Below are 22330 nucleotides of genomic sequence, written 5' to 3'. Positions count from 1 at the left end.
TTCTACCGGACAAAAATAATGCCAACGTGTAGAGGTGAAGGATACAATAAATTTTTGATTGGGATTACAAATTACAAGAAATCGAACTCGAAAACTCTAAGAAAGTTCACGGTTTCTCCTTTCTCTTTCTCGATTCTTTCTCTCCTGCCTTACCGAAAAATAAAGCATGCAAGCATGATAGGTATTGCTAAATCACTATTGTAGGAGAAAATGTTACATATGAAGAAGTCTAAGTGTCATTAGTTATTAAATGAAATGATTAGGTGTCATGCTTAGGTTATACATATACATATAAGCATGTTTCTTTCTTTTTCTTTTGTCCCTTGGTTTCGGTGAAGGAAAGAAAAGGAAATGGGATTCATATAGTGATTCAAGTGCATGTGTTCCTATTATATATATATATATATATATATATATATATATAACAATTCAAGTTTAACTTTCCTTTTTCTTTGATTCCATTTAATGGCTTCGTCCATTCTTTCTAATTTTCTTTTTTTTTTCTAGTAAACTTTTTTAATAATAATAATAATAATAATAATAATAATAAATTTAGACTGTAATTATCAATATAATTTCTAATAGATAATTCAAAATAATAGAATAAGTCATAATTAAATTAAATTTTTTTTTAAATTCAAAGTATAAAATTTAATTTTAAAAATTCGGGTTGTTATACAACACATAATTATAACCTAAAGGAATATTCATATTAAAATTTTACATACTGCAAATCATGAAAATCAATTACAATGTACTGATCACTTCTCTCTATTTTTGACCATATTATGAGTTTTTTTTTCTAGTCAATAATCTAATAACATCTAATTGAACAAAAAAATTGAATTAAAAGTACCAAATTAAAGACAAATGAGTGAATAATATAAGAAATTATAACTTCGAACGTGTATAAAATAAAAAGAATTTACTGATTTACTTTATATTAAACGATAAAACTAACAATAGTATATTAATAAAAGGATATACCTTTAAAAAAAATTCACAATACAATTTCAAATATTTTCATAAATAAACTGTTAAAATTTCTGTTATCGATAAAATGATGCTATTATACAATTTTTTGGCAAAAGTTAAAATCAAAAGGAAAATAATTTTGTGTGGGTTAATATAAATTAATTACGTACCAAATAAGTAGAATCGTTCATTTGTTTGTTTCAATATATTAGCATGAGCAAGCAAATTAAAATGATTATCTAGAATTTTACGATCATCGACCAAATGTACTATACCTGACTCCATCTTAAAAGATATTTTGCACGTGTGTACAGTCAGAAGATATATTCTGCTTGATTTCTCGATCTTAAAATTTGAGAAGACATAGACTTTCCTTTCTACCAATTTATTCTCAAATATTTTTGTCAAATAGTTCTTGATTGAACAATGAATTTTATCGTATTGCAAAACAAATTAAATATAAAAGCTATTAGCATTTACAAAGCTATTAAAAAGAATTGTCTTTGACTTGATTGAACAATGAATTTTATCGTATTGTAAAATAAATTAAATATAAAAGCTATTAGCATTTACAAAGCTAATAAAAATTGTGTATTTGTAACAAAAAATTTGTATCAAATTTAAAATTGTTACAAATTATGATTTTTTCGTAACAATAATTAGTTATTGTTACAATATAAGAATATTTTGTAACAATAAAAAAATTTGTTACAAAATATTTCAATATTTTGTAACAACGTAATTTCTTTTGTTACAAATTATGTTGGCTTTTGTATCGAATTGTTGTTTTGTTACAAAATGTTATAATGTTTTGTAACAAAAGATTATATTGTTGCAAAAATTTAAAATATTTTGTAACAAAATATCTATTTGTCTCAAAAGCTCTAAATATTTTGTAACAAAAAATTAAGATATTTTCACTATTTGTAATTTCCTGTTACCTTTCACATATTTTTTTCTGCTAACAACCCCATTATATGATTATATTTGTTTACTGATACTTTTATCTTGCTTGCAGGTTTCTGAAGGAATTGATTTCTCTGATGATAATGCCAGAGTAGTTGTATCCTTATCTATACTTGTAAACTTACTATACTTTAGGAAGGTTTTCACATGTTCCAATGTATTATAGTGGAACAAAGCTATACCAGAGACAAAACGATTGCAGGTAATTTATTTGTCCTGTTGTATATAGTGTAATTTCAAACTTATCCCTGAGCTAAGAAGGCAAATTACAAAAAGGATAGTAAGGAAGCCGATATGCATAGTTGTAGTTGGCTATAAACGGCTCTAAGCCGATGGGTTGAATGGCATTGGGTCATTATTGATTTTTCTTTTACCCAAACCCAACTCTTTTTTTCAGTGGAACACATGTAGATTTCTTAGCTGGGGAAAGTCTATGGTGTAGGAAGAAGCCTTTGTTCCTTCAATGTATTGAAGGGTATTGTTACAAGGTAGCAGCAGTTGCAGAAAAAGAAGGGTAGGCGGAGCTTCAATCAATACCAAAAATCGGGACACTAAAGCAAAGGGAGCAAAGACGAACAAGCTTCTTGCCAAGATGAAGCTAACAGAGAGACCTGATGCAGATTTCATGAATCAGATCACGCCTTGATTCCAAAGTTGAGGATGAATCGGTAAGTGGAATTAAACATGTTCATGTCGTGTAGGCCATGGGAGCTTGAGTCTTGGTGGTAGAATTCGATGCTTTGGGAGAGAAGATCAGATTGGGGTTTGAATGGGTCGGGTTATGGGTTTAGATAAGGTTTTGGGCTTAGCCCAAGCCAAAAAGAAAAAGGTCTTGTTACAAAAAAATTAGGGTCTAGTAATAATACCTAAGCGGCGACCATTTGTGATTTGGGATGAAACACATTGTGTGTTTGTATGAGAAGATGAAGTTTTCAAAATCATCACTGTAGTTATTGTTTTCTCAATTTTGTTTGTTGTGAACTTCACTCGGTTGTATCTGAAAAAAATGGAAGCCAGCAGCAGTGTTGTCCAGGACGCATGGTTATGGAGTGGTTCAAGAAAAATTTTATTGACGGAAGAAGGCGATGTTGCTGATGATGACATGCAGGTATGTGTGACTTTTAACACTGTGATACCATTCCCGTATGTTACTGTGCATATGTGATCTACTACAAAACTATTTATGTGGATGTACTGAACTGATTTATGTGGATGTATTGAACTATTATTGCATAAAAAAATTTGATTCACTGTTACAGTTTTTTGTGTTACAATCACATTTTTATCAGCTTGGTTAGTTAATTAGTTTAGACAATTTATCAGAAGTTAAATTTTTATAGTAATATACAGGCCAAATTTTACTAGATATTATATGCTTATAATTTTCATAGCTTTTTATGTCTCGTTCTTTGACATTTTAGTTTAGTTCAAATAACAAAGTATCTTTTCGGAATCAATGTCACAGCTCAAGAACATGTTACATGTTTGGATAAAAATTAATAAATAAAATAAAATTATTGGAGAAAAAAAGTTTAGATAAAGTCACTGGATAAGATTTTTAGGGATGTCTAATTTTTTTTTTAAAAATACACATATAACCTTAAATTATTTTTTTATTTAGCTATCTCTTGTTGATATAATTATGTATTCATGTATATAAATTATTGTAAAATACGTAATTCTTAATTAGAGAACTAAGAACAAATATATTTTATAAAAAAAATTAATATCGAAAAAACTATTTTCTACAAGAGATACATAAAATGAATGGGTGTTTAATCATTTTTTGTCTAAATAAACAAATATTATATATGTACTCCCATGTACTCCTGTGTTTATATTTTGATGATTATATATATTAAAAACAAATGCTGCCTATACGTCGGTAATGATTTATTGGAGTAATTATTTCAAAAGTTAAGAATGTTACTGTGTAGACTCAAAATTTGAAGTATTGATTTATTATTTGAAATGATTGGCAAATTTTTCAAAAAAAAAATCTTATTTGCATTATTTTTTGTTATACACTAAATTGACTCACTAATGTTTGTTATAAAATGAATTATAGATCTTAAATAAGAGCAGTAGAGAATAAGTATATATATATTATCAACATTCAAAATCTAAGAAATTTTTTTATTATCTCAAATATAGTGCATGAGATTCAATAATGAATAGTGTAGGATTCAGAAAAAGGCAACTTATTTTCTTATTTGACAAAAGCAACTTATTTTCTTAAATGTCCCATTTAAGATTCATATTTTTTTTTGTTTTTTAGACTCGAACGAAAAATAACTTAAAAAAAAAGGTCAAATTTACCTATATTTGATCAACTTCTTTACTTTGAGACTTAATTTGTGCGTTATTTTGCATTTCACTTCATCAAATAAAACAACATTAATAGTTTAATACTTCAAACTTCACTTGCAAGATATTAAATATGATCACCCTAAAAAATTATTATTTAGGATAAATTAAAGACATTCAATGAAAGCATAATGGAATATTTATTATTTTTTTTATTTTTTAAATTATGAAACTCTTTTATTTTGCTTAGCTGGGGTGAGATCAAAGAAATGTGATTACTGAAAATATTTATATGGGTAGTGTTTATACATTATCCATTTGATAGTAAAATGGTTGAGTTAATTTTACTAATCTGTTTTGTGTTATAATGTAGGATGGAATGTATGATATGGGAGTTGAGGCAGATGAAGCTCTTGATCCCAGACCAGTTGATAAATCTGGAAGGTGTTACTGTAGATGATGTTCTTCAAATGGAATTTAGCACTCCCGAAGAAGCAAGTGGTTTCTACAACAACTATAGTCGACTGAAAGGTTTTGCATCAAGGCAAGGGAAGAAAATAAGAAATAGCATAGGGCAGATTGTTAGATATACATTTGTATGTAACAGGCAGGGTTTTCGAGAGAAGAAATGGTTGGAAAAAATGGATAGGAAAATGGAGCATAAGGTAGTCACTCGTTGTGGGTGTCTCGCTGAGATGAGGATTAAGAAAAAAGATGGAACCGGGAATTGGTACGTGTCGCGGTTCATTGATGAACATAACCACGAGATGGTATCTGGAAAGTTTGTAAATTATCTAAGATCACATAGGAAGATATCGGAGGTTGAGATTGCTCAGCTGACTAGTATGAGGGAATTGGGATTAGTATTCCAAAGATATATGAATCCTTTGCAGCACAGCTTGGAGGTTTTAATAAGGTTCCTTTCACGAAACAAGATATGTATAACGAGGTTAGGAGGCAAAGAGAATTGCAAGGTGGAGATGTGAATGCTGCTATTAGGTTTTTGGAGGGGTTGCTCGTGTAGATGGTAGAATGTTTTGGCGGTATAAGGTGGGATCGGAAGAGCACTTACACGATCTTTTTTGGAGTGATGGTCGTAGTCAGGATGATTATGCTGTTTTTGGGGATGTGCTTGCTTTTGATGCAACTTATGGACGTAATAAGTACAACCTACCGGTGGTGGTGTTCTCAGGAGTTAATCATCACAACCAAACCTGTGTGTTTGCCACGGTAATGGTTTCATGTGAGTCTCAAGAGTCATATATTTGGGTTTTGCAACAATTTCTCAATTGCATGCAAGGAAAATCACCAATTTCAGTGATTACAGACGGTGATCCTGCCATGCGAATAGCCATACAATCTGTTTTTCCCCAAGCTTATAACAGGCTCTGCGCATGGCATCTTTTGAGAAATGCAACACAAAATATATGTGATCCGCGTTTCACGCAATTGCTAAGACATTGTATGTTGGCAAATATGGAGACTGAAGAATTCGAAATGCACTGGCAGTCAATGGTCGACGAGTGTGGCGTTGTTGATGTAGAGTGGGTGAAAGACTTGTATAGGAAAAAGAATTCCTGGGCGACCGCCTACATACGAGGGAGGTTCTTTGCCGGTATAAGAACCACGTCTCGTTGTGAGTCGTTACATGCTAAGCTTGGGAGGTTTGTTGAGAGTAGGTATGGAGTATTGGAGTTTGTCACTAACTTTCAAAGATGTGTAGATTTTCTTCGTGATAATGAGGATGAGCTCGAATTTAAGTCATGCTATGGTACTCCCGTGTTGCAAACAGAGTTTGTGGAGCTGGAAAAATCCGGATGGAGTAAATTTACACGAGATGTTTTGGAGATTTCGTGAGTCCCTCAGACGATGTGTTCGGGTTAGGATATTTGAAAGCAAGGTTACAGATCAGTGCCACATTTACAGGATTGAAAAGTACTGGCGACCGGATATGAGGTGGATTGTTGTGTGGGAACCTGTCACAAATAATTTCAGGTGCACATGCATGCGGATGGAGTCCTTCGGACTACCATGTGTGCATATCCTTTCTGTATGTATTAGGTTGGATTTATGCGCAGGTGGGCTAAAACAGCAAAGTTAACGATTGGATCAGGTGAAGAAACAACGGACCACGCAGCAACTTATAGAAGCAGGTTGGGTGCCTTTTCTCAGATATGCAAGAGGTTAGGACGGGTCGCATGCATGAGTGATGAGGACTTCAAGCAATACTCTAAGAAGCTTCTAAGTGATGCAGTTGTGTTGGAAATTAAGTACGGGTTGAGACCCACTGAACCTATGGTGACAAGCGGGTTAGTCCGTCAAGGGATAAAGGACCCGGTCCGTGTTAGAACAAAGGGCACCGGACGACGTTCCCAGGCCGCTCCGTCAGTTGGGAAGAAGCGACGAAAGTGTAGCACATGTGACCGACTTGGACATCGAAGGACGCGATGTCCCAATGCACCGAGCCAGGCTTCCTTACGGCCAAGAGACGACTTTGTGCTTAATAGGATGACTCAAGAAGTTAAGGTAAATATAACGTTGTTCTTAATGAATTAACTTTTGAAACCTAATTTGCTATGAAACTAAAATATTAAGATACATTAAAGATGGTACTTGATTAGTTTTAGTTCATAGTTATTGACACTCAACTTTATTATTCTCATATTTTAATTAGTGACTCTTGACTAGTGAATTTTTTTAATGTTGGTGATATTTAAATTGTAAAAGAATTGATTAGGTGGTAAGGCTATAAAAATTTGAAGTCAATCTAAAAATTAGGTGGTAATATAATGTCAGGACAGGCACTAGTAACACTTGAGTGCATATGTCCAATCTTATGAAATGAGCTATTAAACTAATAAGAAAGGCTATTGTATCTTAAATGAGTTACCTTAAATGAGGATGGGATCATGGAAGACTATTAGAAAAAAAAAGTAACATTAACATGAAAGAATATTAGGCAAGATTGAAGTAACTTGTGGCATAAGTTCTTACATCTTTTAATTTTTACTACCATTGTCATCTTTCAAAGTTTGGTTTCATGTGATCATTCTCAACCATTTGAATTAGTTTTAGTTTTTAGAATATCTTATAAAATTCAGGCTTACCTTGGAGTATGCATACTATCATTTGTTTTCGTAAATCATTAATCGAATACCAATCCTGTTGAATCATACAAAACTATTTTAAACAAAGTGATTATGTTTTATTCTTTTGTTGCACTACCGAACTTTAACTAAGAAGGTCTCTGTTGACAACACTGTTTAACCACGCAGGGTGGCGAAAAACCAGTTCGGACCAGGAAGCGGAAGATTGGTTGTGATCTTTCTATTGTCCACCAACCGATTTTCTCTGACTCTACCACATGTATTGGTGAATGTAGTTAGTTGCTAGAGGTGTGACCCTTAGGGTTAAATTTGGCTGTGATACTTGACAAAGTTATATTTTGGATAATTTGCGTTTACCTCTATTTAAATTGGATAAGTACTTGTACCATAATGAAGGGTTTATTTGTTGCATTAGATTGAGTCATGTAATCCGTTTGCTTCTATATGTATTGGTGGAAGTTATTAAACTAAGCAGGTGACATTCCAATGCAGATGAGAGTACTTGCATCACCTTTGATGCTTTTGAATAATTATTTGAGGTATAAATTGTGAAATATTCGTTTTCAAATGGATTTAAGCTGTATCACCATATTTTGTCATGGTTCGAAAGACTTTTTTTTTAATGTTCCAATTCGTAACAATTACCAGATTTGTCACTAACACATGTCAGTGGAGACTTTTAAACTATACTTGTATGTAGGGACGAATCTATGAAATAGAGTGTGGGAGCAAAATGCCAACACAACCATTAATGAAATTTCTGGAGCAGTATATAACAATAATAACTATTTATCCCTATTAAATTCATTCATTTGTCATTGCTGAAATTTTTTACCTCAATCATGTGTTCTTGATAGTCATGAGAGTTTCCTTTTAGACATGCATTTTCATGATCAATTCTTGGAGTTAATTAAAAAAATGTATTTCTTATTAGAAATTGGTTGAGATTTGATAGAATATTGTGTGTCCATAGTTGTTTTTACTTTTTAAAATTAGCTTTAATTTTGTCGTATCATCTGAAACAGTAAAAAATAATTATATAAGTTTTCAATATTAAGAAGAGTCGGTCTGCTGATCGTAAGGGAGATAAATTCTAAAATGATTGTAGTTACATAATTTAGAAACTTTATACAAATTAGATTTAAATACTCTATTAGATTTTATAGCTTCCGCAAAATTTTTATTTACGTACTCACAATTAAAAATTTTGTCTTTATGTTAAGTTTGTATATTAGATAAAAAATTTTAAGTTGGTTCTTTTTAATTTTTTTGTTATCAATTGTTTTATATTTAAACTAGGATGACTTATACAATATGTTAAAAACAAAATATTTTATAGTTAGTCTCTCTTCTTTAAAAGATGACAACTACTAACGATCTAATTACTTTTTTTTGTCTAATACAATGAATTTATTTTAAATGTTGGAGTATAAAAACTTAATTTAAAAAATGGTAAAGATAAGAACTAATAAAATACTGAAACCAAAAGATTATTACTATCATTATTATATTAAAAATGTCTCTTAAAATAGCAGTCAGTAATAGTTAAGAAAGATAACTCACTTTTACTTTAAACATAATTGAAGAGTCCATTTTTGCAAAGTATAGACAATTCCCATAATTAAGCAGATTAATATCACATACCATCAATATTAGTGATCTTCATGATTCAGATTCAAAATACATATGCATAGATAGTTTTAACACCAGTGAAGCCTAAAGACTAATATTTCACCATGGTTCAAAAGAGGTAACTCGAAAAGAGTATACCTAAGCTTGGAAATGTGGATTGTGTGCTATGACGGGTACCCTAGATCACTATTCTCCACACCAAAATAACTAAACAAGTAGAGCATTACATCTTAATATCATGACAGACCTAAATAATTCATTAACATTTTGCAATTCTAAGATAAATAGGCATAGTCCATGTTTGCTACTGAATGCTGTGCAGAATGGTGTTCCATGCCGCTGCACTATTCAAGTCAACCTTCTTTAGAACCTCGTTGATTGGAAAGCGGACGATGTTTATAGCTGTCCTCATCCGCACCCTATCCGGCATTGTCTATTCATGAAATCCACACAAAATTTAGGTAACGAAGTGAAACATCGGTCGAGGAAGGCAACTTCTGTCCCAATTTTAAAACAAATCTTGTATATCTTACCATGTTTCCTATGTTAGTGAGGTTGAATTTGCCAGCCAGTTGAAGCCAATATAACATCCATGTTGCCGACTGAAAGCTGCCATTTGTTTTCACCATAAATTACTTCACGTTCACAATGGTATCATTCTTTTGTAAATAATCATTCACGAGCTTGATTTTCTCATACTTGTCATCCAGAGAAGGAACTCCTTGTGGATATTGAATAGGTCCCCGTGTAGTAGGGTCAGGGGACACAAGCTGGAAGCTTCCAGCATTGCGGTCTAGCCTAAAAATTTGTGATAGCGCAATCATCTGAAAGGTAAAATAAAATTTAATTAATAAATAGCTGAAATTACCATCTTATCTCACCAGGAAATTAGGTGTTACATGAGTAGTTTATGAATATAAAACAAATTTTTAAAACTCACTATGGTTCGCATGTTGCGTTCTCGCCGTTCTATTGTATCTGGTGCCTTGGTCACGTCAAGAGAGTACACCCTTGCATTTGATACATCTATGACCATCAGATACCATGAATGACTTGCTTCGCAAATTGGCACAAACACCTACAACTCATCATTTGAAAGATAATTATGAACTAAAACTTTATTTGTAAATTAATTTCACAAATACTCAATTATAATAAGATTTCGATGATAAATATTACATGTTCTAGTTGGGTTGTTTCAGGCATCCATCGCTCAAGGTACCGTTTGATGATGACCTCCAAAGATTTTAGAAGGAGAATATCATTTGCCATGGTAGAAGGAACAAACCATTTACGAGGTGGTAATACTCTTGAGGCTTTCATGGAAGCCATCATTACAGTAATATTAACAATCTGCAAATTTTTTTAAAATAAACACCCATACGTCAATGTATTCTCCGTGCCTTCCCGTGTCAATATTATTTCTAATACCGAAATGAATTAACTCACATCAGAATGGGGCACATAACGTGGACATAGAGAAAATAACTGCCCTCTAGAAACCTCAAGTTGAGTGAATTTGAACAAAATTTCCCTGTGCATGAATGGCACAAGTGAGTACATTTGTTAAATAATGGCATAAAAAAAAGTAAAAAAACTAAATCAAACCATATTGGCAAACTGGTGCAAAAGAAAGTACCCGTAGTCATTAGTCTCATTAGTCTTTCGAAATATATAAGCAGCAAATCAGACTTCATCATACATAAGGTCCATCTCCGGGGTCGGCCTGAACTCCATGTCGTAGGTCTGCACATAATAGCAACAAAAGAAATGCATCAACTCTTTCTTTCTTGAGTCGGGTTATTTATTACTATAAAATACTCTTATGTACTTGCCTGTGGAATTAGAAAAACAGGGGAATCGTAGCTGTTTAATAGTGGAAGCGGCAGGACACTTGTGGGTGGACCAATTTGGGTTATGAGGGGGACTTGATTGTTCACACACCCTCTCGTCGAAAGAATTGGTATTTAGGGTGAAATTTCAGCTGAATGAGGAACACTATCATTGTCTACAGGCTCCATCTTGGGTAGTTTTGTTGGTCTAGTCCTACAAGGTGAACCTGAAAACAACTCACCAACCTGGGTGTTGCAATCCATGTGGGTTAGGCTCGGAAGTTGCATGATAGAATGCATTATCTAGTTCATCAAAACCTTACATCATTTACAGCAAACTAAATAGTATAAAATATTGATTGGGGAGAATCTGAAAAATAAAGAAAGAGACAACAACTTTTTAACGGAACATGTACCATCTCTGTGGATCTTATGACAGGTGAACTCCTAGCCACAGTTCGGGAGATACCGACTTTCGGGACTCCTGTCGACCAATGCAGTTTGCTTTAAGTGCTGGAACAACCCTCCAGGACAGACGTGGGGCTCAGTGCTGGAACAACCCTACAGTACAAACAGTAATGTAGTATGCTTAAGCCAAAAAACATAACAAAGACTAGTGTGGTTGGACGTGTGATCCGAAAAATGCACTACAACTTATAACAAAAAGGCATTAACAAAAAACTTAAGGCATTGTTGTGGCACTTACGCATCATCCGTCTGAGGCTCCTGTGAGTCATCCGCAGAAAGTGACCGATATTCTTCCATGGTCACAACTTCAGAACACAACAAATATTAAGACTGAAAGTAAAGGAGGGAGAAAGATGTAGACTGGTGCATAAGACCATGCCTGAAATGCCCTATTTATAAGGCAAGGATGGTTCCTTCAAGGAAACCACAGTTGCTTACTCCATGCCTTCTATTGCTCAAAGGTCATGGCCCACAATTGTTGGGTTATTCAATCGACATCAAGCTTTTTTAATTTAACATAACGGTGAGAAATAGAACCGACTTAAGATTAGAGTTGTTTAAAATGGTGGGTTTAGCAACTATCATAAAATAAATGGATATTAATATTTTCTATAATAACTTAATTATTATTCAATTAACATAGAATGAATAAAATTTTTTAATTTAAAGAATTTTTTATTTTATATTAGACGGTGTTTAGAACATCGTTTTAATATAATTTTTTAATATTATATCAATTTTATTGCATAATTATTAATCTTGACGAATAAAATTCTTCTATATAAAACTATTAATATATCTTATATTTTTAATTAAAAATAAAAAATTAAACTATCATCTAAAGTATTATATATCAAAAAGGGGGTATTTATGTACTAAAAATTTCTATACTTATTAAAATACCTCAATTTTTTTTTATATCAACTTCTAAATTTCATTTAATAAAATCTGATGATATATATTAATGTGACATATCTAATGTTTACAGAAATGTTATACTAGGTTTAGATATATCTCAATAAAATATATATTTTAATTAAATGATAGTAACTAATTTTACTAATTTACCCATCAAAAAGAACTTGACTGACTTAGATTACATTAATGTAAATCTTACATGCATAATCAAAAATGATCACCGAAATAAATACATAACATTTTAGGAGTACAGACATATAAAATTGTCATTTCGATTTACTTGTTATTTCTTCTTATTGTATCACAATGTATGTTAGACAGGAAAACATATGTCATGCATGGAAACATATACATAAAGTACAATAAAATCTAGAGAAGTAAGAACTAATAAGCCATTAAAGATAACGTGATTATTTGGGTGCTATGAAATTGATAAAAAATATTTTTTTAAATGAAAATGATTTTTTTACTGTATTTAAGAATTTTCTAATAATAAAAATAGAAGTAAGACTAAAATAAAAAAAACATCATTTTTAAAAAACTACAATTAACATTATTTTCAAAAAAAAATTTTCTAAAAAAAATATTAACAAACATGATAATAAATTAAAAAAAGTACTCTTATCTCTTTTTATTCAAATATTATTTGAAAGAGTAAAATAATATTTTTACATGAGATTTCAAAAAATAAAATTATTTTTATTTTTGTAAAAAAAATTTTAAAAAAATTATTTTAAAAAACATCTTTTTTGTAAAATAATTTGATGAATATTATGTGTATATAAAACAAAAATAAAAACAAAATATAAAGTGTGTTGCTTAGTTTAGCTAGTTTCATCCAAATAAACAAATAGAATAACAGAATAAAAAATATATAAAAAAATTAATGTAGGATATATTGTCGAAAATAAAAATAAATAAAACAATGATAACTTATTTTCTGCGCACTTACTTTATTTTTCAATCCTACCGTTGCTAAAACTTGATTTGGAGTGTTTTCAAGAAGAAATGATTAAACACTACAGAGCATAGGATTAACCAAATCAAGCTAAAAGATTTGGTCGCTGATCCCTGTTAGAAAACCTTTTGGCATTCTGAATGGGAGGATACAAGTTTTGTAGACTTTCTTCATCTATACTGCACTATACCTAGACTGACAATAGCAGCATCATTATTGAATTGCAACAGCTGCACCTTTTCAAGAAAATGCATCCTTTCCTGCCAAAATTAATAGGTTTGACATGGTAAAAAAATTGGACTGATGGTCATCTCCAACCTTTGTGTAGTCTTCAGAAAAGCCATGTAGTTATTCTCTATGTTGACCCCTATTATGGGAATAGCAAGAGTTTCTTTCATGCCCTGCGTTTTAAAATTTCATGCTTGTGCCTATTTACTAACAACAAAAGTTAGTGATAAATTTAGGGGGAGGGAAGACACATTGTAATTTTTTTATTTCGAGCGAAGATAAAAAATGTGAGTGACAAATAGGGCTCAACAAACTTTTTTTAAGTAATAAAAAAATAAATTTCATTGTCTATAAAAAATAAAAATCTTAATAAATGCTTATTTTTAATAAACGAAATAATACTTAGAGGGACACCTACAAAATTTTCAAAAATAAATTATTTACATATTTTAAATAAAAAATTTATGTAGCAAGTACAATTTTGTAAATAAATATAAAATAATAAATAATTAAATACTTATTTAAATAATATATACAGCTTAAAAATATTTAAATTTGTTGAAATTAAACTGAAAATAGTTATCAATTATTACTTTAATATGTGTAAAGTAAGATATTTTTTATCTGTTACTTAATTTACTAATAATTTAAAATTAGTTTAGAGTTAATTTTTGTTTTTATATATTTTTTGTCATTACTTATAACATTTTTAGGATTTGAACATCCATATGTATGATTCAACCGGGTACAAAGGCCTACTATAGAAAAGGATAAACAACATTAATAAACTAAACAGATTTAAATATTACATGACACTATAATAACATATATTATTTTTGAGAGTTATATGAGTAAAAAAAGAATTTAAATTTATCAAAAAAACAAAATTTGACACTATTTTAAGTATGAAAATATATGCATCACAAATATCATATGCATCACATATAATTTTTCTTTTTTTTTTTTTGCACTACTGTCTCATTAGAATTTGTCTGTACCTCTTAGGGTTGGTAATCTATACCTTACTCGCGGCTATTCAATCCGGACCAACCCATTCGGATAGAATAGGATTTATAATTTTTGGGTGCGGGTAGGGTTAGAGTTAAGAAATTGTCAACCCATAGGTAAGATATGGTAGAATTTTTAATAAGTTTTTTAATAAGTTTTCAAAAGAATGGGAAAACACTGCCACTGTCCTGACCGAGAGTAACAACATAAGTCCCATAACCTATGATGAGTTGAGAGGAAAACTTCTTGCCTATGAAGCCACACACACAAACACAGACTCAAAGAAAAAGGGAATAGCCCTCAAGTCACAAATAGAACCAAAAGAGAGTGAGTCTAATGATGGTATTTCAGATGATGAACTTTTGTTTTTTGCTAGGAGATTTAAAAGGATGATGAGGAACAATGGCAAATACAAGGGTTCAAGCTCAAAGGATCACAAGATGGACTTGAGCAAGGTGACGTGTCATCATTGAAATGAGGCTGGACATTTCAAGCTAAACTGTCCAAAGCTCAAAAAGGAGGACAAAGGAAAGAAGGAAAAGAAGAGAATGCTCATGGCAGCTTGGGAGGATCTCGAGAACGACTCCAATGAGGAAGAAGAGTCTGAAGGTGAAGACAAAGACTGTTTCATGGCTGGAAACAAAAATTTTGATGACGTAAATTACTTTAATTTGTCTATGGATGGTCTACATGCTATTATTGATGATCTCACTTTAAACACCTCAAAACTGCTTGACAAGTACAATGAATGCAGATCTGAAAGAGATGTGTTAAGAGCTGAAAATGATTTTTTAAAAGAAAAAGTGAAGGAAACTGAATGTGCTTTGGACATCATTGAAGAAAATAGATTTCTAAAATCTGAACTTGAAAAATTAAAAGGAAAGCACATTGTGGATCCTTCTCATGAGTTAATTGCTAAAAATAAAAGATTAAATGATATTATTAAAAGACTGATGGTGACTTAGCAAAATTTGCTCAAGGTTCTAGTAACTTAGACAAATTACTTGCAAGTCAAAGACCATTGTTTGAAAAATCTGGTTTAGGCTACATAGCCAAGGAAGATGCAATTTCCAACACATCCTCTATAAAATTTGTGTCTTCTTTATCAAATACCAAATCCATACCAAACAAATCGGGTATTGGATATGTTTCAACTTTTGAAGAAAAATTTGATGAAGTATACACAAGTGAAACTGAGCCTTCACCAAGAACTGATCTAAGTTCAAACCGGCCAGGTTTGGGTTACATTTCGAAAAATGAGGCTGTTTTCAAGAAACCACCATTTTACAACAAAACCTCATTTTCGAAAGGTAAAAATGTTCAAAAAAATTCTGGTGAAAATGCTTTTGCAAAGAGGAATAACTTTGATAAAAATCAGTTTGTCAAAAGAAATGCATCTCCTCCAAAAACCAGAAAATTTCAACACTTTAATCATTTCAAGCAATATAACTCACCTCAATCTCAGCAACACACATTAGAAAATCATTGTGTCAATTGCAAGAAATTTGACCACTCATATGCACAATGTTTCATTGAAAAGAGGGTTGTAGGAAACAAAGTTTACAATGTTGTTTGTGATTTCAATGCACTTGGGCAACCAAGATGGATTAACTTCAAAGGATCCAAATTAATTTGGATACCTAAGGCTACTTGAAACTCTTCATGCAGATTTGCCTAGCATCCAAGAACAAAAGGGACATGTGGTACATGGATAGTAGATGTTCAAGGCACATGACTGGAAGGTCAACTTACTTCATCAAACTAAATAAGTATGATGGAGGTTTTGTAACCTTTGGAGATGATGGTAAAGGTAAAATCATTGCTGTTGGAAAAGTAGGTAATGAACAATCTACTTTCATTGATGATGTACTTTTGGTATGTGGTTTGAAGCACAATCTTTTGAGTATAAGTCAGCTGTGTGACTTAGGATATTTGGTAATTTTCAAAAGACTTGAATGCTGTGTTGTTAATGAAAAGACAAATGAAGTGATGTTTGTTGCCAAGCATTTTAATAATATGTATGGACTTACTCTTGATGAACTAAAGGATCAAAATGTAGCTTGTCTTCACTCTAAAGAATCTGAAAAGTGGTTATGGCACAAGAGATTGGGCCATGCAAGTATGTTTCAAATAAACAAACTTGTAAAGAAAGAATTAGTAAGAGGTCTTCCTTTGATAAAGTTTGACAAAGACATCACTTGTGATGCTTGCCAAATGGGAAAACAAACAAAAAGTTCTTTTAAACCAAAGGAAGATATCTCTACTAAAAGACCACTTGAGTTGCTACACATTGATTTATTTGGTCCAACAAGAACTCAAAGGCTAGGTGGTAAACACTATGGTTTAGTAATTGTGGATGACTATACTAGATTTGGTTGGGTTTTATTTCTTGCACATAAAAATGAAGCCTTTTCGGCCTTTGAACCTTTTTGCAAGAAAATTCAAAACGAAAAGGATTTGAAAATCTCTTCTATAAGAAGTGATCATAGAACTGAATTTGAAAATAATTTATTTGAATCCTTTTGTGAGGAATTTGGAATATCTCACAACTTCTCTTGTCCAAGAACACCACAACAAAATGGTGTTGTGGAAAGAAGAAATAGAAGCATACAAGAGATGACAAGAGCTATGCTTTGTGAGAGTAATGTTCCTAAATTCCTTTGGGCTGAAGCGGTTAACACGGCTTGCCACATTTTGAATAGAACAATCATAAGGAAATTTTTGAAGAAAACCCTTATGAACTTTGGAAAGGCTACCCACCAAACTTAGATTACTTACACATCTTTGGATGCAAATATTTTGTTCTAAATAACAAAGAAAATTTGGGTAAGTTTGATCCAAAGGCATATGAGTGTTTGTTTGTAGGATATTCCACAACTAGTAAAGCCTATAGGGTTTATCATCAAGATGCTAGGATTATTGAGAAATTTATACATGTTACATTTTGTGATACTAATTTGGTGCAAAGCATTTTGGAAGATTGTGATGCAGGAAATCAAGCTCAAAAGGAAGATGAAGCCACTCAAAATAATGAAAAAGGAAATTCTGGTCAAACTGAACCAGAAACTGCAACTGCTGAAAATTCAAGAGACAATTCCATTTTGTCTCATGAATCTGAAGGAAATCCTGAAGCCAGCAGCACCCAGAATCCCTTGATTCTGCCTCCAAATCTACCAAACCTCGTGAATAGAGATTCTTAAAGAATTATCCTGAGGAATTTGTCATTGGGGATGTCTCTCATGGAGTGCAAACTCGGTCTTCCACTAGAAAGGCAAAAGAAGGATCTAACATTGCCCTTCTTTCACAAATAGAGCCTCAAAATGTCAAGGAAGCCCTTAGTGACCCTTCTTGGGTTAAAGCTTTGGAGGATGAGCTTCTTGAGTTTGAAAAGAACCAAGTGTGGACTTTAGTCCCAAGGCCAAGTGGAAATAAAGTGACCGGAACCAAGTGGATATTTCGAAACAAGTTGGGAGAAGATGGTAGCATTGCAAGAAACAAGGCAAGGCTAGTGGCACAAGGATATGACCAAGAAGAAGGAATAGACTTTGATGAATCCTTTGCCCCTATTGTTCGAATGGAAGCCATAAGACTTCTCTTATCTTATGCTGCATTTTGTGGTTTTAAATTATATCAAATGGATGTGAAATGTGCATTTTTGAATGGAGTGATAGATAGAGAAATGTATGTGGAGCAGCCTCCTGGTTTTGAAAATAAAGAGCATTCTAATAATGTTTTCAAATTATCTAAAGCTCTCTATGGTTTAAGATAAGCTCCTAGAGCTTGGTATGAGAGACTTAGCTCTTTACTTTTGAAAAATGGTTTTCAAAGAGGCACCACTGGCACAACTCTATTTATCAAGAACTCTAATGATTCTTTTATTATAGTCTAAATATATGTTGATGACATTATTTTTGGATCAGCCAATGAATCCCTTTGTTCTGAATTTGGAAAACTCATGACAAGTGAATTTGACATGAGTATGATGGGTGAACTTAATTTTTTCTTGGGCTGCAAATTAAACAAACTGAAAAAAGTATTTTCATTCATCAAGAAAAGTATGTCAAGGAATTAGTTAAGAAATTTGGTATGAAAAATGCCAAACCTATGGGAACTCCCATGCATCCTAATTCAAAATTAGATAAGGGAGAAACTGAGAAAGATGTTGATGAGACTAGGTATAGAGGAATGATTGGTTCTCTTATGTACTTAACTTCCTCTAGACCCGATATTGTGCAAAGTGTTGGATTGTGTTCTAGGTTCCAATCCAAACCAAAAGAGTCACATCTTTCTGCAGTTAAGAGGATCATTAGATATGTTCATGGCACATCCAATTTTGGTCTTTGGTATCCTAAGATTGATAATTTTTATATAGTTGGTTATTGTGATGCAGATTTTGCTGGTGATAGAGTTGATAGAAGGAGCACTTCAGGTTTATGTTGCTTCCTTGGAAAGTCCCTAAATGTTTGGTCAAGTAAGAAGCAACCAACAGTGGCCTTATCCACTACAGAGGCTGAGTATATAGCTGCTTCTTCTTGTTGTTCTCAACTTTTATGGTTAAAAACACAGCTTGCTGATTACAAACTAAATACTGAAAATATTCCCTTGATGTGTGATAATATGAGTGCCATTAATATTTCTAAAAATCCAGTTTTGCACTCTAGGACTAAGCATATTGAAGTGAAATTTCACTCAATAAGAGAACATGTCCAAAAGAGGGATATTAGCATTCAATTTGTTAAATCAGAGGAGCAATTAGCTGATATTTTCACAAAACCATTAGCTGAGGATAGATTTTGCATGCTTAGGTCTTGTCTAGGAATTCTGAGTTATGATTCTTTATTTGAAAAATGCTGATATTTTTGCTGGAGATTTTTGTCTCATGAACAGGTATGAGACAATTCTGGGCAGGTGATAAACGTTTCCTTCAAGTCAGCGTGTTCTGGGCTTGTTTCACGTGAAAGTTAATCTGGGCCAAACTCAAAATCAGATCTAGAGTGGTCCAATGTGTTTCCTTAAATCCAACCATCTCAAGGCCCATATATGAATGTTACAATTTTTGTTTGGTTGATATTTTTGTTGGGCTGTGTGCTTAAAATTAAAAAAAAAAAAGATTTTCACTCAATGTTTTTTATCAGAAAAGATTCTAAGTTTGATTTATTTTTTTTAAAGTTTTTTCAAAATTTAAAATTAATTTCCTGTTTTATTTTAAATCAAATAAAATATTTCTTCTTTGAGGTAATGTCTTTTCAAGTCATTTCAAAAGGTGATGCAGTTGCATGGTTTTGGAAATCTACTTTTGGGTACGGTTATCAACACTCCCTCTCTTCCCTCCATAACTCCTTCTCTATCCCTTCGGTTCTCACCACTACCCTCATTACTCCTTTTCCTCTTAAACCAAATAACCAACAAATGAGGAAGAAAATCATAGCACACAAGCCTCCTCGTGAAAAGGTGCATAAACTTCCATCCAAGCCTTCCACTCGCTCCCAAGACAGAACCTTCACACCTTCACCATCTCCTCCTACCTCTCCTCCTCGCACTGCTCCCATGGCGTGAACCAAGACCACACCAAGGTACCCTGCCCCTGCCAAATCTACGCCACCGCCTAAGACAACGCCATCCAAACCAATCTCTTCGAAACCTGGCTCATCCAAGGGTAAGCGTCCTGCTGTTGAAGAACCTGTTCCTGAGACAGCAAAACCTAAGTCAAGGTCTGTTCCTGTGCGCTCACAAAGAGGTAACCCTCATCGCCCTCTCAAATCGGTTAGAGAACCAGACATTGATCCTTTTGCTCACAAATCACACTACATGACATCTCACTCAGACTATAACCCCATCGTTTCAAATCTGCCATGAACCACGATTTTTATGAGGGAGTTATTCAGTATCGTACTCTATGTCCCTCCTTTCTTGCGGATTTACCTGATTTGAAAAAGAAAGGTTTTCCTTTTGTTGAAAATTTGGAATTTTTAGACTGAAATCACCTTTTCAAAATCAAAAAACTTGTATATCCTCAGTTAGTCAAAGAATTTTATGCTAACATGACTTACCATGAAGGAAGTGTGCATTCTTATGTTAAGGGCAGACACATTATTTTGAATAATGAAACTGTCAGTGATTCTTTGAAATACACTGATGTTGGGCCGTGTGCTTACACGTCTGTAAAGTGGGATGAAGGAGTTGGTATCTCTTACCATGATACTTTGGCTCAAATCTGTGAACATGTTTCCTTAATTGATGGCATCACACCCACTCACAAAGCCCTAGGATATGAACGTGCTCAGTTGCACCGAATTGTCAACCACATTTTACTTCCTCAAAGTGGTTCATATCAAAGGGTATCTTACACAGACACACTGGTTTTGTATGCCCTAATCACTAAAATAGAAATCTCTTTTGCCTATTTGATGGCTAGATACATGTTTGATTCTGTTAGAAGTGAGAAAGATAAAGCACTACCTTATGGCATGTTTTTAACTTGCATATTTGAATATTTTAGTGTTGACCTGTCAAATGAGGCTTATGAAAACAGACATTCATACCTAAAAGGAGATGGTTCAGTGAAACAGCAAAAAGGACCAACTCAATCTAAGAGAGTGGTTCTAGATGATGATGATGAAGATTTCATTCCAGATAACTCTCCTCCTCCTTCCACCGAGGGTACTTCCATCTCCACTGGAAAGAAATCTACTCTGCTGAATGTGGTCAAGGATGTCGCTCAAGAGTTTGTTTCCCAATCAAATCACATGATTGCCATGAGCAAGGAACAAAGGAAGCTAGCTAGCAAGCATGAGGACTTTCTGAGAAAATCAAGGGATAGGGTGGCTGTACTCATGACCTTCATTGATAACCTTCAAAAGGATGAAGACATTGCCACTGATGTTGAAGAGGAAGCTGCTTCGGAGGGGAATGGTTCTGATGCCTAGGATTTGTCTCATGAAATTTGCTGCTGCTGCTCTCTTTTTGTCTCATGAACTCTGATTTATTTTGCTACTATTGAATTGTTTTATCTTGGATGACTGTAATAACTCTAAATACTGCTGCACTTTTGTTAGTTTAGTTAGAACTTTGGACTGTGATATAACCTTTTCTTGCAGGTTTTGTATTGATGTTTTTGTTGCTCAGGATTATTATCCGCCCTTGATGACAAAAAGGGGAGTAATAGCACTAGGATAATAGGATGGTAAATGTGTCCTATGAATTTTTTGGCAATGCTGCAGCTATTAGTACTTCTTTTGGGATTTTTGTCCAATTGCTGCATTAAAACTTGATTTCACATGCTGAATCCTTTTGCTGCTGATATTAGCTTGATGTTGGGCTGATTATGTGATGTTGCTTATTTGATATTCCTTAGCTTAGATAAATGTGTATAGCTCTTCATTGTGCTCTCTTTAAGTGTAATATAAAACAGGAACAAAGAGGAAAGCATAAATCAAGAGGGAGCTAATCTTGAAAAGGAAAAGGGGAGCAACACAAGAGCAAATGACAAAAATCAAAGGGAGTTTCTAAACTTACTCAAATTCATTTCCTTTTGATTATTTCTTAAACCATGTTTGTCATCAAGGGGGAGATTGTTGAGTTAAGAAATTAACCAAATTAATTAGTGATGACAAACATTATTTTTGGGCAAAATAAATAATTAGTGTTGATTAATTATATTTACTTATTACTAATTATTTATTATTGCAAGCCAAAATTCCATAGCCCAAATGGAATGAAAAGCAATTAGCAAGGATGGTGGGCTGAAAGCAAAATTAAGAGCCCAAGAAAAAGCAAAGAAAGAAGCCAAAGAAATCAAAAATGGGCCAAGCATATCACTACCCGATCCAAGCCCAAATTGAATTTCATTTCCTTCTCACTTGCTTTCACCAAATCAACGTTCCTTTCTTCTCTATCTCAGTCAAGTCAGAAACTCAGAAAAGTAAGAAAGA

The 22330-nt window shown here is 32.8% G+C and overlaps 1 protein-coding gene and 2 pseudogenes across 1 annotated transcript; 2 read left to right on the top strand and 1 right to left on the bottom strand.

Moving 5' to 3' along the window:
- The first annotated feature begins 2947 nt into the window (after positions 1–2947).
- On the top strand, positions 2948–7634 carry LOC148546509 (protein FAR1-RELATED SEQUENCE 5-like; annotated as a pseudogene).
- Positions 7635–9291: 1657 nt separating this feature from the next.
- Positions 9292–11584, bottom strand: LOC148546508 (uncharacterized). The gene is made up of 8 exons (XM_088499232.1): positions 11526–11584; positions 10819–10822; positions 10680–10733; positions 10167–10340; positions 9928–10065; positions 9687–9811; positions 9521–9596; positions 9292–9420 (listed from the first exon to the last, which is right to left on the bottom strand). The coding sequence occupies exons 1-8, from the start codon at positions 11582–11584 to the stop codon at positions 9292–9294; spliced, it is 759 nt and encodes a 252-aa protein (XP_088355358.1).
- An 8053-nt stretch (positions 11585–19637) lies between these two features.
- On the top strand, positions 19638–21479 carry LOC148546507 (uncharacterized; annotated as a pseudogene).
- Positions 21480–22330: the final 851 nt, after the last annotated feature.

This window comes from Arachis ipaensis, chromosome B9, assembly GCF_059453495.1.
Source record: "Arachis ipaensis isolate K30076 ecotype BB chromosome B9, ASM5945349v1, whole genome shotgun sequence".
NCBI lineage: Eukaryota > Viridiplantae > Streptophyta > Magnoliopsida > Fabales > Fabaceae > Arachis > Arachis ipaensis.
Note: the sequence above shows the minus strand (reverse complement) of the source record. Positions and strands in the feature narration are given on the sequence as shown.